Source organism: Odocoileus virginianus, chromosome 22 (assembly GCF_023699985.2).
Source record: "Odocoileus virginianus isolate 20LAN1187 ecotype Illinois chromosome 22, Ovbor_1.2, whole genome shotgun sequence".
In the NCBI taxonomy this organism is placed as follows: Eukaryota; Metazoa; Chordata; class Mammalia; order Artiodactyla; family Cervidae; genus Odocoileus; species Odocoileus virginianus.
Genome location: NC_069695.1, coordinates 47,138,444 through 47,157,243, shown reverse-complemented (window position 1 = coordinate 47,157,243; position 18,800 = coordinate 47,138,444). Strand labels below are relative to the sequence as shown.

The 18,800-nt window shown below is 42.7% G+C and overlaps 1 protein-coding gene across 1 annotated transcript; it reads left to right on the top strand.

The window, feature by feature from the left end:
* Nucleotides 1-515: 515 nt before the first annotated feature.
* On the top strand, nt 516-17,912 carry DSEL (dermatan sulfate epimerase like). The gene is made up of 3 exons (XM_020896711.2): nt 516-910; nt 1,768-6,311; nt 14,628-17,912. Exon 2 carries the CDS (start codon nt 2,664-2,666, stop codon nt 6,300-6,302), a length of 3,639 nt encoding a protein of 1,212 aa, XP_020752370.2. The 5' UTR covers nt 516-910; nt 1,768-2,663; the 3' UTR covers nt 6,303-6,311; nt 14,628-17,912.
* The last annotated feature ends 888 nt before the right edge of the window (nt 17,913-18,800 follow it).

Sequence of the window (18,800 nt, the reverse complement as noted above, 5' to 3'; positions counted from 1 at the left end):
GGAAGGCCGATCCCAGACACCCCACGGCGTCACCCCGCCCATCCCCGCTTCCCCCTTCGTTTGTAATCCGGCCCAGAACCTCCTCTATCTTCCTCCCATTCCTAGCCCTGTGAGGTCGGCCCTTTCCCCACAACCAAAGGGGTAACAGCAGCGGGACTCGGCCGGCAGGGAGAAGTCCTCGGACCCTCGCACTCCCAAATCCATCCCACCCTCCTTCTCTGGCTCCGCCGCTCCGGGAGCGCGCGCCGCCACCGCAACAGGGAACACGCGCACTCGGAAGGCCCTCGGGTTCAGATGCCGGGGGCGGTCGGCCCCGCCCTCGGCCCCGCCCCATCTCCTTCTAGCCCCGCCCCCGACCCATCTCCGGCGTCGTCTGTGCTCTCTCCACTCAGCCCGAGGCCCCGCCCCCGCCCCGCCCACGTCCTCCCCGCCCCGCCCACCACCCGCCTCGCCCTCCCAGGACCCGAGGCCCCGCCCCGGCCCCGCCCCCGGCCGTTCCCGCCCCGCCCCCGGCCCGCGTCGCCGTCTCTCGCCCTCCCCGGGCCGCGCGGCCGGAGCTGGCACTGAGCACTAGCGGCCGCGGCGGCCTCGCGTTCTAGGCACGCCAGCGCCTCGCAGGACACGGCGTCCCCGAGAGCGCCCGGCGCGCGCAGATCTGCCTTCCACGGTCCCGGGCTGCCCGGGGGCGTCCGGCGCTCCCGGAGGGCGGGCGTGTCCGCGCGGCGCCGGGCGGGGCACGGGCGCGGGGCCTCAGCCTGTTGGAGCGCCGGGGGCGCCGGACCGGGGGCGTCGGGAGCCCTGCGGGGGCCGGGCCGCCCGGGTCCCACGCAGAGCAGTGTTTTCCAACTCTCCGCCTGCGTCTCATCGGGGCCCACCGCCACCCGGAGAGACCCCGTCCAGATCTGCAGAGGTAAGCGGACTTGGCCATTGAGGAGTCTCTTGTCCCCAGACCACTTGCCAGGGGTCGGGGATGGGGAGCGGAGGATGGAGCGGGCAGGTTCGTAGGAAGCGAATCACAAAATGCAACAGGCGGAGCGGAGCAGGAAACTCCTAGCGTTCATGTTTCCCACAGAGAGGAGACTTGTCCAAGACTGAAACTTGGTGAGGTTCTTCGCAACCCAGACGGGCAGCCGCGAAGCTGCTCCTTGAGTCCGGGTTTGGGTCTGAGCTCCCTCTGGCGGCTTCTTGTAAGGATGGAAAACCAGGCTTTTCGGGAGGGAGAGTGGAGCAGAACCGGCGTTCTTGGCTCCCACACATTGTCATGATTTCTTTTTCGAGAAAAGTGATTGCGCTTAGTATTATAGTTCCTCTGGCAAAGACACCTTGAGCCCTTGAAAGCTAAACCCTCATCGAGAATCATAAAATGGTCCTTTCAACTTTGGGTTTTTGTCTCTGAGTCTTCCGTGATCAAAACAAGAATGACAGCGGTACTCAATCTTCTCTTGACTGTATTTGAGTAAAAACATTTTAAATTACGAAAGCAAGCCACCGTTAGAATAAATACTCTTGGGAAAGTTACATCTTGTAGCCGCTTGTCTTCTACCACCATTGTTATCCTAATATGTGCCTTGAAAAGTATGAGAAAAAGGAATCATTTAGTGTAACTTCAGTTGTATTAAATAACAGATCTTATTGTCATTCTAAAATTTCTATTAGGAGATGGTAGAACGTTTAAATCTTCCTTTTATGTCCCAGCATACCTGTAGCCTCAGAGAATTTCTGTTTTGTTTTGTCCCCCAGAACAAAATTTCTGTTTTGTTTTTTCAGTGTCATGAAAAAGGAACGGAAAAGAGACGTCACTGTTGGTGAAAGGGGAGTTTTCTTGCCCAGTTGGCGGTTACTTCATGATTGGAAAAGAAGTACCTAGGTGGTTGCAAAGATTAGATTTTCATAGTTGTACGGATGAAGCTTTGTTAAAAGAAGATGAGAATATGCTTTCTCAGATGGGTCATAATAGGCTGATGAGTAAGTAAGCCTGAACAAGACAGATTGGAAATGAGGGCAGGAATCCGGAGTGTTTTAAAACCAAGTAGGACTTTGAACACTTGCTGAGGATGTTTTTCTCCCAAAAATGGAGGAAGAAAAAAAATTTTCACAGCCAGAAGTGTAAAAAGCTGAGCGGAGTAACAACCCAGTCTGCTCCAAGGATTTCAGTACTTCATCAACTTCTTTGAGAGCACACAGACAAAGGCATCAGACCTGTATGATGACCTTATCACCAGGGATGGTATCCTGTGCCAGGAATGAGTTCTTAATTTGGATTTTGGAGTGCTTTTTTTTTTTTCTTTTTTTACAATGTGGGGTTTTTGACTCTTCATGTTAGGTAGATTTCTGTCACAGAAGTAAATTGTGAATTCATAGTATTCTTGACTATCTCCACTCCTGTTTTCTATGTGACATGGGAAAATCAGAGGCTTTAACATTCCTTGAAGTTTTATTGGAAGCAACACTGCATCAGGGAGGCAGATTCACAGTGTAAGGTTTCTCTTTTTGGCAACTATACTTTGAATGAGCTGAATGTCAGCAGGATTTCACAGCACATACAATTTACAGTCTTTGTTTTATCAAGGCCTTAAATGTATGTTTTATACTCAGCAGATGGGAAGCACATTGAGCGCTGCATTTGACATGTATGCCTGAGGAAAGGAGCTCCCCGATGGATCATGGCGTTAATGTTTACAGGACATTGCTTATTTTTAGTATTAGTGATGTTTGCTTTCTCTACTTTGGAGGAATCTGTGAGCAATTACTCTGACTGGGCAGTTTTCACAGATGACATAGATCCATTTAAGACACAAAGAGTGCAAGATGTCAGACCCAATCAAAAACCGAAGAAGAGTATGCTTCATCCACGTTTGTATTTTGATGCTGGAGAGATCCAAGCAATGAGACAGAAGTCTCGCACGACCCATTTGCACCTTTTTAGAGCAATCAGGAGCGCGGTGACTGCTATGCTGTCAAACCCGACATACTACCTACCTCCACCCAAGCATGCTGATTTTGCTGCCAAGTGGAATGAAATCTATGGTAACAATCTGCCTCCTTTAGCGCTGTACTGTTTGCTGTGCCCGGAAGACAAAGTTGCCTTTGAATTTGCATTGGAATACATGGATAGGATGGTGGGCTACAAAAACTGGCTGGTGGAGAATGCACCAGGGGATGAGGTTCCAGTTGGCCATTCCCTAACAGGTTTTGCCACTGCCTTTGACTTTTTATATAATTTATTAGATGGTCGTCGGAGACAAAGATACCTAGAAAAAATATGGGTTATTACTGAGGAAATGTATGAGTTTTCTAAGGTCCGTTCCTGGGGCAAACAACTTCTTCACAACCACCAAGCTACTAACATGATAGCACTGCTCACCGGGGCTTTGGTGACTGGGGTAGATAAAGCGACTAAGGTAAATCTGTGGAAACAGGTTGTAGTAGATGTGATGGAAAAGACCATGTTTCTGTTGAATCACATTGTTGATGGCTCTTTGGATGAAGGTGTGGCCTATGGAAGCTACACAGCTAAATCAGTCACACAGTATGTTTTTCTGGCCCAGCGCCACTTTAATATCAACAACTTGGATAACAACTGGTTAAAAATGCACTTTTGGTTCTATTATTCCACCCTTTTGCCAGGCTTCCAAAGGACCGTGGGGATAGCAGATTCCAATTATAACTGGTTTTATGGTCCTGAGAGCCAGTTAGTTTTTTTGGATAAATTTGTCTTAAAGAATGGAGCTGGGAATTGGTTAGCTCAGCAAATCAGAAGGCACCGACCTAAAGACGGACCCATGGTCCCCTCCACTGCCCAGAGGTGGAGTACCCTTCACACTGAATACATCTGGTATGACCCCCAGCTTACCCCACAGCCTCCTGCGGAATATGGCACTGCAAAATTGCACATGTTCCCTAACTGGGGTGTGGTCACTTATGGGGCTGGGCTGCCAAATACACAGACCAATACCTTTGTGTCTTTTAAGTCTGGGAAGCTAGGAGGGCGTGCTGTGTATGACATAGTTCACTTCCAGCCATATTCCTGGATTGATGGGTGGAGGAGCTTCAACCCTGGACATGAACATCCGGATCAGAACTCATTTACCTTTGCCCCCAACGGGCAGGTGTTTGTTTCCGAAGCTCTCTATGGACCCAAGTTGAGCCACCTGAACAACGTGCTGGTGTTCGCGCCGTCACCCACGAGCCAGTGTAATAAGCCCTGGGAAGGTCAGCTGGGAGAATGTGCACAGTGGCTCAAGTGGACCGGCGAGGAGGTTGGTGATGCGGCCGGGGAAATCATTACTGCCTCTCAGCACGGGGACATGATATTTGTGAGTGGGGAAGCCGTGTCGGCTTACTCTTCAGCAATGAAGCTGAAAAGTGTGTATCGGGCTTTGCTTCTCTTAAACTCTCAGACTCTGCTAGTTGTTGATCACGTCGAGAAGCAAGAAGATTCCCCAATAAAATCTGTCAGTGCCTTCTTCCATAATCTGGATATTGATTTTAAGTACATCCCATATAGATTCATGAACAGGTACAGTGGCGCCTTGATGGACGTGTGGGATGCTCACTACAAGATGTTTTGGTTTGACCATCGCGGCAGTAGCCCCCTTGCTAGCATCCAGGAAGCAGAGCAAGCCGCTGAATTTAAGAAACGCTGGACTCAGTTTGTCAATGTTACGTTTCAGATGGAATCCGCAATCACAAGAATCGCGTATGTCTTCTATGGGCCATATGTCAATGTTTCCAGCTGCAGATTTATTGATAATTCCAACTCTGGACTTCAGCTTTCTCTCAATGTCAATAACACCGACCATGTTGTTTCGATCGTGACCGACTACCAGAACTTGAAGACAAGGTTTGACTACCTGGGATTTGGCGGCTTTGCCACTGTGGCTGATCAGGCCCAAGTAACCCGCTTTGGTTTGGGCGCTGAGGCAATAGTAAAGCCAGTAAGACGGGATAGAGTTATTTTCCCCTTTGGATTTAAATTTAATGTAGCAGTTGGGTTGATTTTGTGCATCGGCCTGGTGATCTTAACTTTTCAGTGGCGGTTTTACCTTTCTTTTAGAAAGCTTATGCGGTGGATCCTCATCCTTGTTATTGCCTTGTGGTCCGTTGAGCTGCTGGACGTGTGGAGCACTTGCACGCAGCCCATCTGTGCCAAATGGGCGAGGCCGGAGACTGAGGCGAGCGCGCAGGCGCCGGCCCCGGGAGGCCAGCGCGCAGACCCGCCGGACGTCATCATTACCTCACTTCCTGGTTCCGGAGCCGAGATTCTCAAACAACTCTTCTTCAACAGCAGTGACTTCCTCTACATCCGGGTCCCCACAGCCTACATTGACATCCCGGAAACGGAATTGGAAATTGACTCCTTTGTGGACGCCTGTGAATGGACAGCGTCCGACGTCCACGGGGTGCGTTTCCGTTTACTCCGAGGCTGGCTGCAGTCCTTGGTCCGAGACACGAAACTCCACTTGCAGAACATCCATCTGCACGAACCCAGTAGGGGAAAACTGGCCCAGTATTTTACCATGAATAAAGACAAGAAAAGGAAGTTGAAAAGGAGAGAGTCTCTGGCAGAACAAAGAAGCAGAATGAAAGGCGCCTTTGACAGAGACGCTGAATACGTCCGGGCTCTGCGGAGACACCTGGTCCACTACCCCAGCGCGCGGCCGGTGCTCAGCCTGGGCAGCGGGAGCTGGACCGTAAAGCTGCATTTCTTTCATGAGGTGTTGGGAGCCTCCATGAGGGCCTTGTACGTGGTGAGGGACCCTCGGGCGTGGGTTTATTCCATGCTGTACAGTAGTAAACCTAGCCTTTACTCTTTGAAGAATGTACAGGAGCACTTAGCTAAGCTGTTTAAAACGGAGGGAAGTGCAGGCCGTTGTACCTTGAACTCAGGCTATGCTGTCGAGTATGAATTGCTGCGGAAGGAACTGCTGGCATCCAGACCTCACCCAGTCTCGCTGCTGGCCCATGCGTGGCTGGCAAACACGGCCGCTGCCCTGAGGATAAATGCCGACCTGCTGCCCACCAACTACCAGCTGATCAAGTTTGAAGATCTTGTGCATTTCCCTCAGAAAACCACGGAAAGGATTTTTGCCTTCCTTGGAATTCCTGTATCTCCTGCTACTTTAAACCAAATATTGTTTGCCACCTCCACAAACCTTTTCTACCTTCCCTACGAAGGGGAGATATCACCCGCTAATACTAACGTTTGGGAACGAAACTTGCCGAAGGATGAAATTAAACTAATTGAGAACATCTGCTGGACGCTGATGGATCGTCTAGGATACCCAAAGTTTATGGACTGAGTGCTGCAGGTCAGCAGAGATTTGCACTAATACTTTCCAACCCAGTTTGTGGATATGAATTAGAAGTTTGTTTATTCTTGCACTGTGTGTGTTTGTGTGTGTGTTTGTGATCAATTCGTTACATGCAGAGAGAGATTATTTTAAAAATAAGCACTGTATTTGGCCTAGCAGGATTTATTTTTATGTCACCACTTTCCTTGCCTTTGTTTCTGAATTTTTTTCTGCTCAGATGTTTGTGCCACGGAGGTGTAGATGAAGTTATATTACCATGGTCAGGGGAGATAGGAGGATTTTAAAGGTTTTTGTCTTAACTCTCCGCTTCATCTGTAACTCAGCTGATCTAGCGCAGAGTCTCATGCACTGCTGAAAGCCTGGCAGTTACTGCTTTACCCAAGGGCCTCTTGCTTTCAAGACAAAGTACAAAAGTTTCTTATCTTTTTTAGAAGGTGTCCCAACACATTTCTCTTGCACCCCACACATACGCACAAATCCTTTTACTGTGTAGAATGTTCACAGACATCACTGGGGAAATGGTGAAAGCTCCTATCGGAATTATCAGATCTCTTCTGGAAAATACAGATGGAAATACAGAATGGATTTTTTTTTTCTTTCTTTTGAGGTAAGAAACAGTGACCTGAAAATCCTCCTTAAAGTTTTTTACTGGAAAGTCATAAGTAATCAGTTTTGGAACGGTGGATGCCAAGGGCTGGTAGGGTATTTTAGGCCCTCTTGTCTCTTTAAAACCCTCTCCTTCTTGCTTCCTTGAAACTGCAGCTGTTCACCATCACCACTCCCACCCTGTCCTTTCTGTCACTCACGCGAAACAGTCAGTAGTTACTAATGGCTAAACTCTGATATTTGTGGGGATTTCCCCCCCCCCCCATCCTGATGATTAATTTTGTATCAAAGCCTGACCGCCTTAGAATCAGATTTCTCCTTGTGGAATTATCACTCTATGAGTCAAAGCAGTGCTGCTGCCGCCAGTGTTTTTTAGACTGGAAACAGAATTGGAAAACTGCCTGACTTATCCTGCGTCCCTTTGAATGAGTCTCCAGACTGCTGGTGTCTGCAGAAGTTGAAGGCCAATGGCAGATGATGTCAGAGGCATCTGTTTCCTTTACCATCTGCATCTTATTATAAATGTCGTCGTCAGAACACATGGTTCGTTTTATTTTGATAGACGCTGAAATCAAAATGCGATGCCATTAGAGACCAGTGGAGCAGTTAAAATGAACTGGATGAAAACGATGAGGCAGTGTGGAGACTTGATGCAGATCTCTTTAGACTGCAGTCTTCTTCTTGATGCTTCAAACTGTATTTTCACACCACCCCCCTCACCCCCCAGGCACTAACACTTGGGATTCTGTCATTCTGACCTAGATAAAAGTGGCTCTTTCTCAGTAGTTTGTTGTTATGTCAAAATGTGCCTCCAGGGTGATCAAGCTGTGGGTATGTTACATTCCAGCTGAAGCTAACCAGGCTGTCATTTTCCTTCCCTTACAGTAGGAAAGCCACCCTCTCCTTCCCCACGTCTACTTCCTGGAGTAGCTCTCCCTGCCTTCTCTCTACAATGTCAAAATGAATGAAAATCCTGTTGTATTAATACAGGTTGAGAGGGCAACCAAAGACTCAAATCCGCACTGTTATTCTCAAGGAAGATTATTCTTCCTATCTCAGGGTTATCACGATGCATGTAACATTTCTACATGGATGATAACACCATTTCCATTACTGGTCAGCGTCTCAGTGTCTGCTTTCAATTCCCAGGATGTGTGATCTTATATCAAATAAAAAGGCTTTGGATTGAAAGTAATATGAGGTTCGATCTAGGTAAGAATTAACAATGTGTGCAGGTAACAGCAAAGAACACAGATTCTGGACCACTGCCTTGCCTTCAACTTTGCACAGAAACATGCTCACAGGCAGAAGAGAGCCAGGTTGAGTATGCACAGGAGTTGGGGGAGAGATGCGGAAAATGAAAAAGAAAGCAGTTCTGTGAATGAATATGGGAACAAGATGAGAATGCGTTACTAATAGATAAGAAAAGGGACGCACTTAAGGTGGTCTTCACAGGGTATCTTTCACCACGTAGGAAGGTCAGGGTGAATTTCCTTGTCTACTTCTGACCCAAGGGAAAGTTTGCGGGAGGAGATGCCTTAGGTTCACAGGTTCTGTTTCTGAGGAGTGTTACACATAGGTGAAAGCTGGCTCAGCCATTGCATATGCAAGGACTTGTTCATGCTTGGGACCCATTGCCTTAACATCCTAATTATGATCTCAGAACACCAAGGTCCTGTACTTCCAGAGTGTTATCCTAGGAAAAATGTGAACAGACTCTGCACTTCTACTCTGATCATCACAAAATAATTAAAGCAACACTGATGACTTTGTGACATTTCCAAAGGAAACACAAAAAGTTCTTTCCATAAAAATAATTCTTTCCTTCATTGATTTCCCCAAACTTGGGCTCAATTGGAATAAAAGCATTCATTAAAATAATACTATTTACATATTGAAATTCTGAAAGAATGGGTTACTTTTGCTGACCCAAAAAGTAACTTAAGGGTGGTGGTAATGTTGATCTAGTTTTCAAAAGTTAGAAATGATGCAAATACTCACTTTGGATGAGAGAGTCCATATCCATAGCTGAATTTACTATAATGACAATTCCAGGAAGGAAGGAAATGGGAGAACCTGCTCAGGAAAAAGAAGTCTATGATTATACTTAATCTATAGAAACCTGAAAGGCATGAATTTTAGGTAGATACACTTGAACGCCTCCATAATGAGCCTAGAACCTGAGTATTAGATGTTTGATTAACTGGCTTTTTGGACAAACAGAATAATTAGTACTATATATGCCTGGGAGGAATGGGATAATTATTTATGTCTAATTCCCAGGCATGGGATAGGATCTGCCATTAGTACCTTCATATTTGAAGAAGAGACTCCTCCACACTAGGTATGTTTTTTTCTTTTTGTAAAAATGCCACCCCTTCTGTGTGCCATTGACTTTTGATTGGCATCATTTATCAGCAGAGTTTTTGGTGATTTGGTTTAGGATCATCATAGATGCTGTGTGTATTTAATCACTCAGTCGTGTGTAACTGCAACTCCATGAACTGAAGCTTGCCAGGCACCTCTGTTCTTTGAATTTTTCCAGGCAAGGATACTGAAGTGGGTTTCCATTTCCTTCTCCAGGGTATCTTCCCAACCCAGGGATCAAACCCAGGTCTCCTGCATTGCAGGCAGATGCTTTACCATCTGAGCTACTATATAAAGTCTATCTCATTCAGTTATCTATAAGTAAACATGGACAATGGTTTTAAAATCTGACTTAATTCTGATCATAATTAGAAAAATGCACTAGTGAAAAGTGTAAGTAGAAGACAATATGTTATAACACCACTTACAGAGGTAAGGAAGCCTAATATTCTAAGACAGATCTAGGAATTTAATATACATATGTGGGCTATCTACTGCTTGTTTAAATATAGACCAAAGTAAGTCTAAAAATAGCTGCTAAGGCAGTGTTTTCAGTACTTGACTAGTATTATTTCCCTTCATGTTGGCATAAAAATTCAAATAACATTTTAAGAACTAGACTGAGTTTTTTTTATTTTGCACAAAGAATAGGAGGAACTTAAAACAGATTCTCACATTTTCTAGCTAACTTGTAAATGCTTGAGCTGTAATTTACATGAGCTTCTGTTGTGTTTAGTCCAAGTAACATGTTTAGCTCCATTTCCAAAGATAGGTTTGGAGAAGGCTTCCGAACCTTAGCCGGGTGTCTTGCTTTTGTTCTTCATTTTCATTTTTCTTTCACGTCTAACCAGTTACACAGCGAAGAAAACCCATACTGGAGATCATAGCCCAGATTATTCCAACTATATGTATAACGTGACTCCTCTGTTAATAAAAAGCTAAAAGCAACTTGGCTATGGTTGGGATAATTTGTAATAGCCCTCTCTTGAGGTCTTTGGGTACCTGTGCTAGGATTTTGTTTGGAGCTGAGAAAGTAGAATTGGGAAATGCAGTCCCGTGACTTCAGCCACTTAACTTGCACCCTTCAGTGATGGACAAGCCATGACTCCAGTCCTGTAAGTTAATTTTAAGTCCTGCCTTCAGTCCATTTCACTCTTCTCTGTACTTTGTCCTAACTTACTAAGTAGCAAGAACATCCCGGGACTGTATGCCTGGGCTCCACAATTGCCCCTCCTACCATTGGTGGAATCTCCATTCGAGCAGGAGATCTATGAAAGGAAGGTTAGCGCAGGTCCCTTGAATCATTCTAGTAGATAGATGGTGCCAAAGGTCAGCATAGTGGAGACTTTTGTTTTCAAAGATAGAGAAGGATCTATTATAAATTAGTCTGCACATTAGTAATGTGCTGCACAGAACTATAAGGTTTTCATGTATATCGTTACAATCTTCACAGCAACTCACTGGTCTTGATTTTACAGATACATCTGAAGCCCATATTCTCTTTGCAGGGAATCTGTTTTTGTGAAGGCATTTGGAGCAGGTTTACAGCTCAGCTATCAATTCACAGTAGTTTGGGGTATCTACCGTCAAGGTATTGATTTGCAGGAGGAAAGAAGACAAAAATGAGTTGACTCTGTTCCTGCCCTGTGAAGAACTGGTGGTCTCTCCAGAGACTTCAGAGCTAGTAGGAGTTCATCCAGAGGAGAAGGAGAGGAAGGGCATACCGGTAGTGATTACTACCGGAGGCACCGCAGTGTCAGCTGCTCTGTGGTAGGACGGTGGTTATGAGAAAAGGGAGTAGTTTATGGAGCTTCAGTACATTTGGAGAGAAATCACCATCCATGCCATTCCTAGTTAGATTTGACTCTATCGTCACAGGATGTTCCATCAATAAACAGTGAGAGGCACAAGCGGAACAAACTGCGGACACTCGCTCTCTCCCAGTCCTCCCCTGACTTAATTGCCCCAACACATTTCTCACATAGAGAAATGTGGTCCATGACTGAACAGCAAGTGATGCCCTGAAGAGAAGGCTGTGTGCGTGTGGTCGGACCGGGGTGCATGCAGATTGCTGCTGGTAATAACAGTAAAGGATGACTCAGCATCTCCTCCGGGCTCCTGCTGGCCAGTAGTATTTCTTTTCTTCCCCCTACCCTCTCAGTGCCTCCAGATTCACATTACCGGGCGGAGCCGGCCAATCCTGAGAAGGCAGCAGTGAACAAAACCTATGGAGCAGACAGTCAACCAAATATCTTTAAAAGTAATTCATGTGTGTGTGTGTGGGGGGGGGGGTAATAAAATGTTCTTATCCCTACTATGGAAATAATGTCAGAAGAAAGGGAAGGAGAGAAGAAAGAAATGAAAAATGGAAGGAACTCTGAACCTAAATCTGAACACAAAATAAGGTGCATAAGGAGAACTGTTCCTCTAACAATTGAGCTCATTATTGTGTTAACTATTTAAGAATCTCTTTGAAATATTATTCTAGCTAAAATGTCAGAAAAAAGGATAGATTGTAATCTGAGCAAATTTTTTCTATAGTACATTGCAGTTGCTCTATCTTATTTCTTTAAACTATTTCTGTATTGCTGTGACTCTTGAGATGAATTTTTTCTTTCAAGGGTATTAACACTGGTGTTGAATTTCATCTAAGTGTCAGGTTTTACAGCTTCCTAGATAGTGTGGTGTTTTCCTATATACTGTCTCCCTCGCTGTTTCCAAGTGAGGGGTGTATACCATGATCCCAGTGATTTAAGGAAGCAGATATTCATACACATGGGACATCCATGGTGCTCTCCATTCTTTTGGAAGTTAATTCAGCTCCCATCACTGTCACTTTTCTCACTTCATGAGTAAATGAACAACACAGAAATGTCTAATCCCTGCATTAAAATCTGACATCCCTCTATGGACAATGCATAAGGCACTTCTTAACCTTATTCATTGCATAATAGAAATAATGCTCCCAAACTTTGTTCTACTGCAATGAAAGATAACTGCTCAACTTTATTAGTGTTTATTTATTGTTTTAAGTATGCATTTATTCCTTTGCCATGTTCCAAAAGATTAATTTTGTTTTATATATTTTTTTAAAGTTTCTGGGATTTTAAAATAAGGCTTTTTAAACTATGTTGAGCCATTTTAACTTGATGCCTTAATGCAGGATTTCACAAAACTTTGAAGGGAGATTTACAAGAACACAATACAACCAAAAAGTGATGAAATTGCTTCCATAAAACACCCATGAAAAGACAACTGCATATAAAGAGTGCAGTTAATAAAAGTTAACCCTACACAGTGATATAGGTGGGTTCTGCTCTTCATTTTTTATTCCAGACATTAACCTGGGTGTCCTGGCCAATTCAGTGTTAACTCAAGCATATCACACTCACAGTGGGCTTATGTGCTCCAAAGAACTTGTGTTAGTCTTCTTTAGATTGACCAAAATAAAATGAAATGTACATGCACTCAGTTATACTTTATCTTTTACTCAAAATTAACTATAAATTTTGAGTTTATAGTTATTGAACAAAACCCCCATTACTAAATGGTAATTGCTTTTATGCTCAGTCAGTGACTTAGCCGTGTCCGACTCTTTGCAACACCATGGACTACTGCCTGTCAGCCTCCTCTGTCCATGGGATTCTCCAGACAATAGTGGAGTGGGTTGCCATTCCCTGCTCCAGGACTTTCTTGGGCACCCACATGAAAATCTGGCAGGATTCCATTATCATATGAGGTATAAGGTTTTCTGTGTATAATCAACATGTTGTACTCATGGGTTTTTCACAGGCTATGTTTATGCCTTTCTCCCATTTCCTTGGTTAATTTGGAGAGGGAGATTTCTATTAAAAATGTTATATTAACAACACTTTGTATGTTATATGAACTTTGAAATTTGATAAAATTTGAATACAAATCCCTAGGTCAATAAATAATGACCAACTGTGAGGTGTTGGGCAGTTTTCTTAATTTGAAATCACCATTTCCCCATCTGTAAAACTCCCCCCGAGTTGATATAAGGATTAAATAAAGTCACATGAAAATTAATAGAATGATACTTGTTTCCTCTTTGCAATCACCTCCAATTCATTTTCTATCAAACCCATATATAACAGAATGCACCATTCTCCCAAGAAGAAAATATTAAAATGTCTCCAGAGAATTTGAGCCTACATAGTTGGCATATAGATCAGTTAGACACCTATTTTAATGTTTCATGTATCAACTGAGTTGTAAAAACATGTAAAATCACAAGTATGCAATTAATATATTAATTTGGAAATAATCTGGAGCTTTTTTCATGTTCACATTTTAAGAAAAAGTCATTCAAATTTCCACTTACTTCAGTGCTTTATTTCTAGAGTCATGGTTTGAGTTATTACAGAGAATATTGTGTCTCCTTCTGAGTTTTATGAAGGTAGAGACTGTCTTAAGTTTATGTTTAGTTGCCCAGTTGTGTCTAACTCTTTGCAACCCCATGGACTGTAGCCGACAGGCTCCTCTGTCCAGGGGATTTTTTAGGCAAGAGTACTGGAGGGGGTTGACATTTCCTCCTCCATGGGATCTTCCCGACCCAGAGATCGAACTTGTGTCTCTTGTGTCTCTTGCATTGCAGCAGAATTATTTACCCTCTGAGCCATCAAGGAAGCCTATTGAATTTAAGTATGATACTATTACTTAAAGTTTTATATCGTGTTACAAGAGCTATTTGTATAACATTTATCATAATTTTATGTTCATACCTTCATTCAGTAGATACATTACTATGATCTTATGCATCATAATCAATGTATTTTTCCTATTTTAATGTTTTCATTTATTTATTATGAAATATGCTTAAAAGCTGGGAGTGTTGAAGACTATGTGTGAACATGACATTTACTCCACTGGCTATGATGGAGTAAGTGAGGACCAAGCTGGTGGCTCAGTGGTAAAGAATCCGCCTGCTAATGCAGGAGATGCAGGTTCAGTCCCTGGGTTAAGATGATCCGTTGGAGAAGCAAATGGCAACCCACTCCAGCATTCTTGCCTGGGAAATCCCATGGAATGAGGAGCCTGGTTGGCCACAGCCCACAGGGTTGCAAAAGAGTCAGACACGACTTAGCAACTAAGCAACAAGAATCTGAAGTAGCATATCCAAGTTACACATGTCATGATTATATACCTTGACACCATATGTAACAAATGGTTTTCTGAATAGAAAATGAACTCTTTACAGAACACTTAATGCCCACATCCTTCACACACATTCTTTGGCTCAGGGTTAAGTTCTACGATACGTTATCATCTGCCTGCTGCTTTGTAAGTGTGGATGTTTTTTCTCTTCTGTGGCTGTAGGTCACAACCCAGGAGCAGTTCCAGAGCCTCCAGTTGGAACCTCAGCCTTCCAGCGAGGAGCCCGGGACAGCACGCGCCTCTGCCACACACCTACGATCACAGGGTTCATCCCACTGAGGACAGGAGTTCCTCTTCTGTGACTGGTTTTCCCTGGATACTGCCATCCAAACCCTGGCTGAGGCTCACCATCTGCAAACAGAAGGCGCTGTTTTGCTGAGCCTTGCACATGTCAGGCCTGCTGCCCCCACTTCTCCGACTGTAGGTATGATGGATAGGTTATGCTAGCATGTGGACGCTGAAAAGACGTGCTGACCCTATCAGAAGCCCTCTTCTGTGATACTGATAAGTCTCTGTGACCAGAGCTGGGACTGAGTCAGAACTCCTATGCTCACACCCTACCCTGTGGTACAAAGCGTATACCTCTGACCTTCCATTACCACATCCTCCTGCCCTTACCAGCGACCCCAGAGGTAACAACTATCCTAGATTTTGTGTTTACCATTCCTGTGCTCTTCTTTATAGCTCCACCACATATGTCTCTATATTTACCAACACATTGTGCATTTTTTCATGTTTTTATACATTGTGTAAACCAGTAACATACTGCATATATTCTTACACAGCTTGCTTTTCTTCACTCAAAATTTTGTCTAATGCATGTTGATGTTTGTAGGTGGAGAGCACTTATTTCCAACATGATGGGTTCCAGTATAGACTACTGTCCAGAAAGCATACTTTGTGAATCTTTCATCTTGTTGGATTTTGGGAATATTTTTAATTTTTGTAACTTTAAACATTATACATAAAATTTTATATGTGCTATATAATGCACATATGTTAATGCAAGAATTTTGTCATTGTGTTTTTTTTTTGTACCCAGAAACCTTCCCATCCAGCCCCACTGAACCCTAATATATATATTGAAAGCTCAAAGTGCATCCTCAAGTATTCTTGATACCAAATTATTATTTTCACAGATTGTTTGTACCAGTTGACACTCTAGCAATTGTTGAAAAGCTTGTGTTACTCCAAAGCTTCTCCTGTACTTGGCATTTTCATACTTTTAAATATTTTTCTGTCTAATAGGATAAAAGAGTGCTATGTTTTTTTTTTCAGTTCTGTTAATAACATAGAACACATGTGCAGCACATGCACTAGTGTACACACACACACACTATTCCTTTATTTTTCCCATTTGTGTTTCTTCTTTTGTGAAAAGAAATCATGCCCCTGTCTTTTATTCATTTTTCCATGGCATTCATTTTTTTTTCTCACTGATTCATTGACATTTACTGTATATTAATAATACTAACCCTTTTTTGGTTATACTTGCTGTGAATAACTTCTTGGCTTATATTTTTATGATCTTTGTACTATGACTTTTATGACATTTTGATATGCAGGTGTTCTTAATTTGCTTGTAGACAAAATATGTTTACAAATAATTTCTCTTTATTATTTATACTTTTTTACATCTTATCAAAGAATCTTAGCGTCTTGACACTGAAAAAGTTCTCCTGTGTTTTCCTATCATTATCAATTGCTGCCGAGCAATATTACCACACATGTAATGGCTTAGAGCAGCACACATACATTGTCTCACAGTTTCTGTGGGTCGGGAATCCAAGCCTGGCTGAACTTGGTCAGTCTGCTTGTACATGTGGCTGCCGTGATGTTGCTGGGACTGGGATCTCATCTGAGAAGCACCCACTTCCAAGCTCATGTGATTGTTGGCAAGACTGAATTCTTTGTGGACTATTGGACTAAAAGCCTCAGTTCTTTTCTGCCTGTTGGCAGAAGACCTTGAATCACTTGCCATGTGAGCTTCTCCATTGGCAGTTAACTTCATGAAGTCAGGATGAGAGAATCTATAGAGAAACTGCTAACACGCTATCATAATCTTGGAAGCGACAGCCAGGCAGCTTTGGTTAGAAGCTAGTCAGAGGTTCCCTTACCCCTACACCCAGGGGAAAGGGTTTCCACAAGGAGAGGACTACCAGGAGATGGAGAGCTTATTTTAGAGTCTCCCTGCCACACATTTTGCCTTTTATATTTAAATACTTAATGCGAATTTAGTTGGTCAGTCAAGTCCAACTCTTTGGGATCCCGTGGACTGTAGCCCACCAGGCAACTCTGTTCATGAAATTTCCTGGGATTTCCCAGGCAAGAATACTGGAGTGAGTTGCCATTTCCTTCTCCATTTAATCTGCTTTACATTAATTGTTAAATCCATTCTGAGTTTTTCTTTTTTCCCTGTATGAATAACCTGCTGTCCTAGACTGAAAGGATTCAGTACCCTCTCCCTTCCACTAACCTTCAATGCCATTTCTACTGCATCTCAAGTCCTTACATGTTGTGTGAGCTGATTTCTGAGTTCCCTACTGTACTCCACTGGCAAATTTGATTACCAGATGACAATACTGCACTGTCTTAATTACTGCAGTCTTTTTGTTGGCCTTGAAATCTGGCAAGGCAAGTCTTCTTATTTTCTTTTTTCTATTTCTTAAGACTTTGTTCTTCCATATGCATTTTAGAATTAGTTTGCATAGATCCTCAAAGCAAGCAAACAAAGAACAATACATGTTATTGTAAATGCATTACATCAATTTTGGGAGAATTGACCTCTTTAATTAATCTCAATTCATAAGCATGGTATAGCGCTCCTTTTATATAACATTTGTTAATCCTTTGATAGATTTAAGTATGAGCACTTTATATATTACAGTGGATCATATTTATTTTAATGATATGTCCTAACTGATGATAGTATGTAGAAAATACAGTTGACTTTTGTGTATTTATATTGTATCAGGGAAATTACTAATTTAATAATTTACCTGTAAATTTTTTTGAAATACTTATATGAGATGATTTTGTAATCTGTAATTGATGGAATACATTTCCTTCCTTTTAATTTTATAATTTTTTAATGTTCTTACTGGATTTGTTAGGACATCCTGTAAAGTACTGAGTGGATCTGGCAATGTGAATTTTCTTGTACTGTTCCTAATGTGAATGGAGTAATTGTGCATTTCACCACTGAGCAAATGAATGGATGCTGTGTGTATTTCATAGATTCCCTTTATCAGGATGTGATACTCCCTTCTATTGCCAGTTGATAATTGCCTTTTTATCATCGATGCATGATGAAATTTATTCATGCTTTTGCTGTATTTATTGTGATAAATAAATATGTTTCTTTGCCCTAATCTGTTAATGCAATGTATTTTGTGAAAATATTTTTTTCTTTTGAGATTAAACCAAATTTGGCTTGCTATGATGAAACCAGACTGGGAATGATTTATTCTATTTATATTTGTGGCTGAATTGAGCTTATTAATAATTAAGATATTTATATCAACATTTGTAATTGTGATTTTCTCATGATATACTTGTCTAATTTTGAAGTCAACAAACTTGTCACACAAAGTAAGTTGAGGATGTTCTATTTTTATATTCTCTAGATGGGCTTGCATGGGATTGAAATGACCTAATACAAGAATGTTTATTAGAACTCATTTGTAAAATTATCTGAGCATTCTGTTTTCTTTGTAGGAACACTTTAACTAAATATAAAATTTTATCTGGAGGTTGTATGGTCTTTTTATTTACCTCATGAATTTATTTTGAAGCCTATTTTGGCAAATTATGTTTTTAAGGAATCTGTACTATTCTCTTAATTTTTCACATTTATTGAGCTAAATTTGCTTAAAATGCAAATTACCTAATTTGCATTTCTAATTATCCATCTCCCACACATGTATTTTCTCTCCCTAATACTGAGTATGTGTGACTTATTTCTTTATGTTCCTGATGCTTTTGGCTGGTGGATATTGACAATAATAGGCCATATAGTTAAATTACCTTCTATATTGGTGGTGGTTTAGTCGCTAAGTCATATCCAACCCTTTGCGACCCCATGGACTGTAGCCTGCCAGGGACCCCATAGAAGGTAGCCCGCCAGGCTCCTCTGTCCGTGGAATTCTCCAGGCAAAATACTGGAGCAGGTTGCCATTTCCTTCTCCAAGGGATCTTCCTGACCCAGGGATTGAACCCTGGTCTCCTGCATTGCAGGCAGATTCTTTACTGACTGAGCTACCAGGGAAGCCCTATTTATCTTTTCTATTAGTAATATAAATTGAAGGTCCTTTGCAATGACTAATTTTTAGCTTT

Coding starts and splice junctions, on each gene's coding strand:
- DSEL (XM_020896711.2), top strand. CDS start 2,664: ATGGCGTTAATGTTTACAGGACATTGCTTATTTTTAGTATTAGTGATG.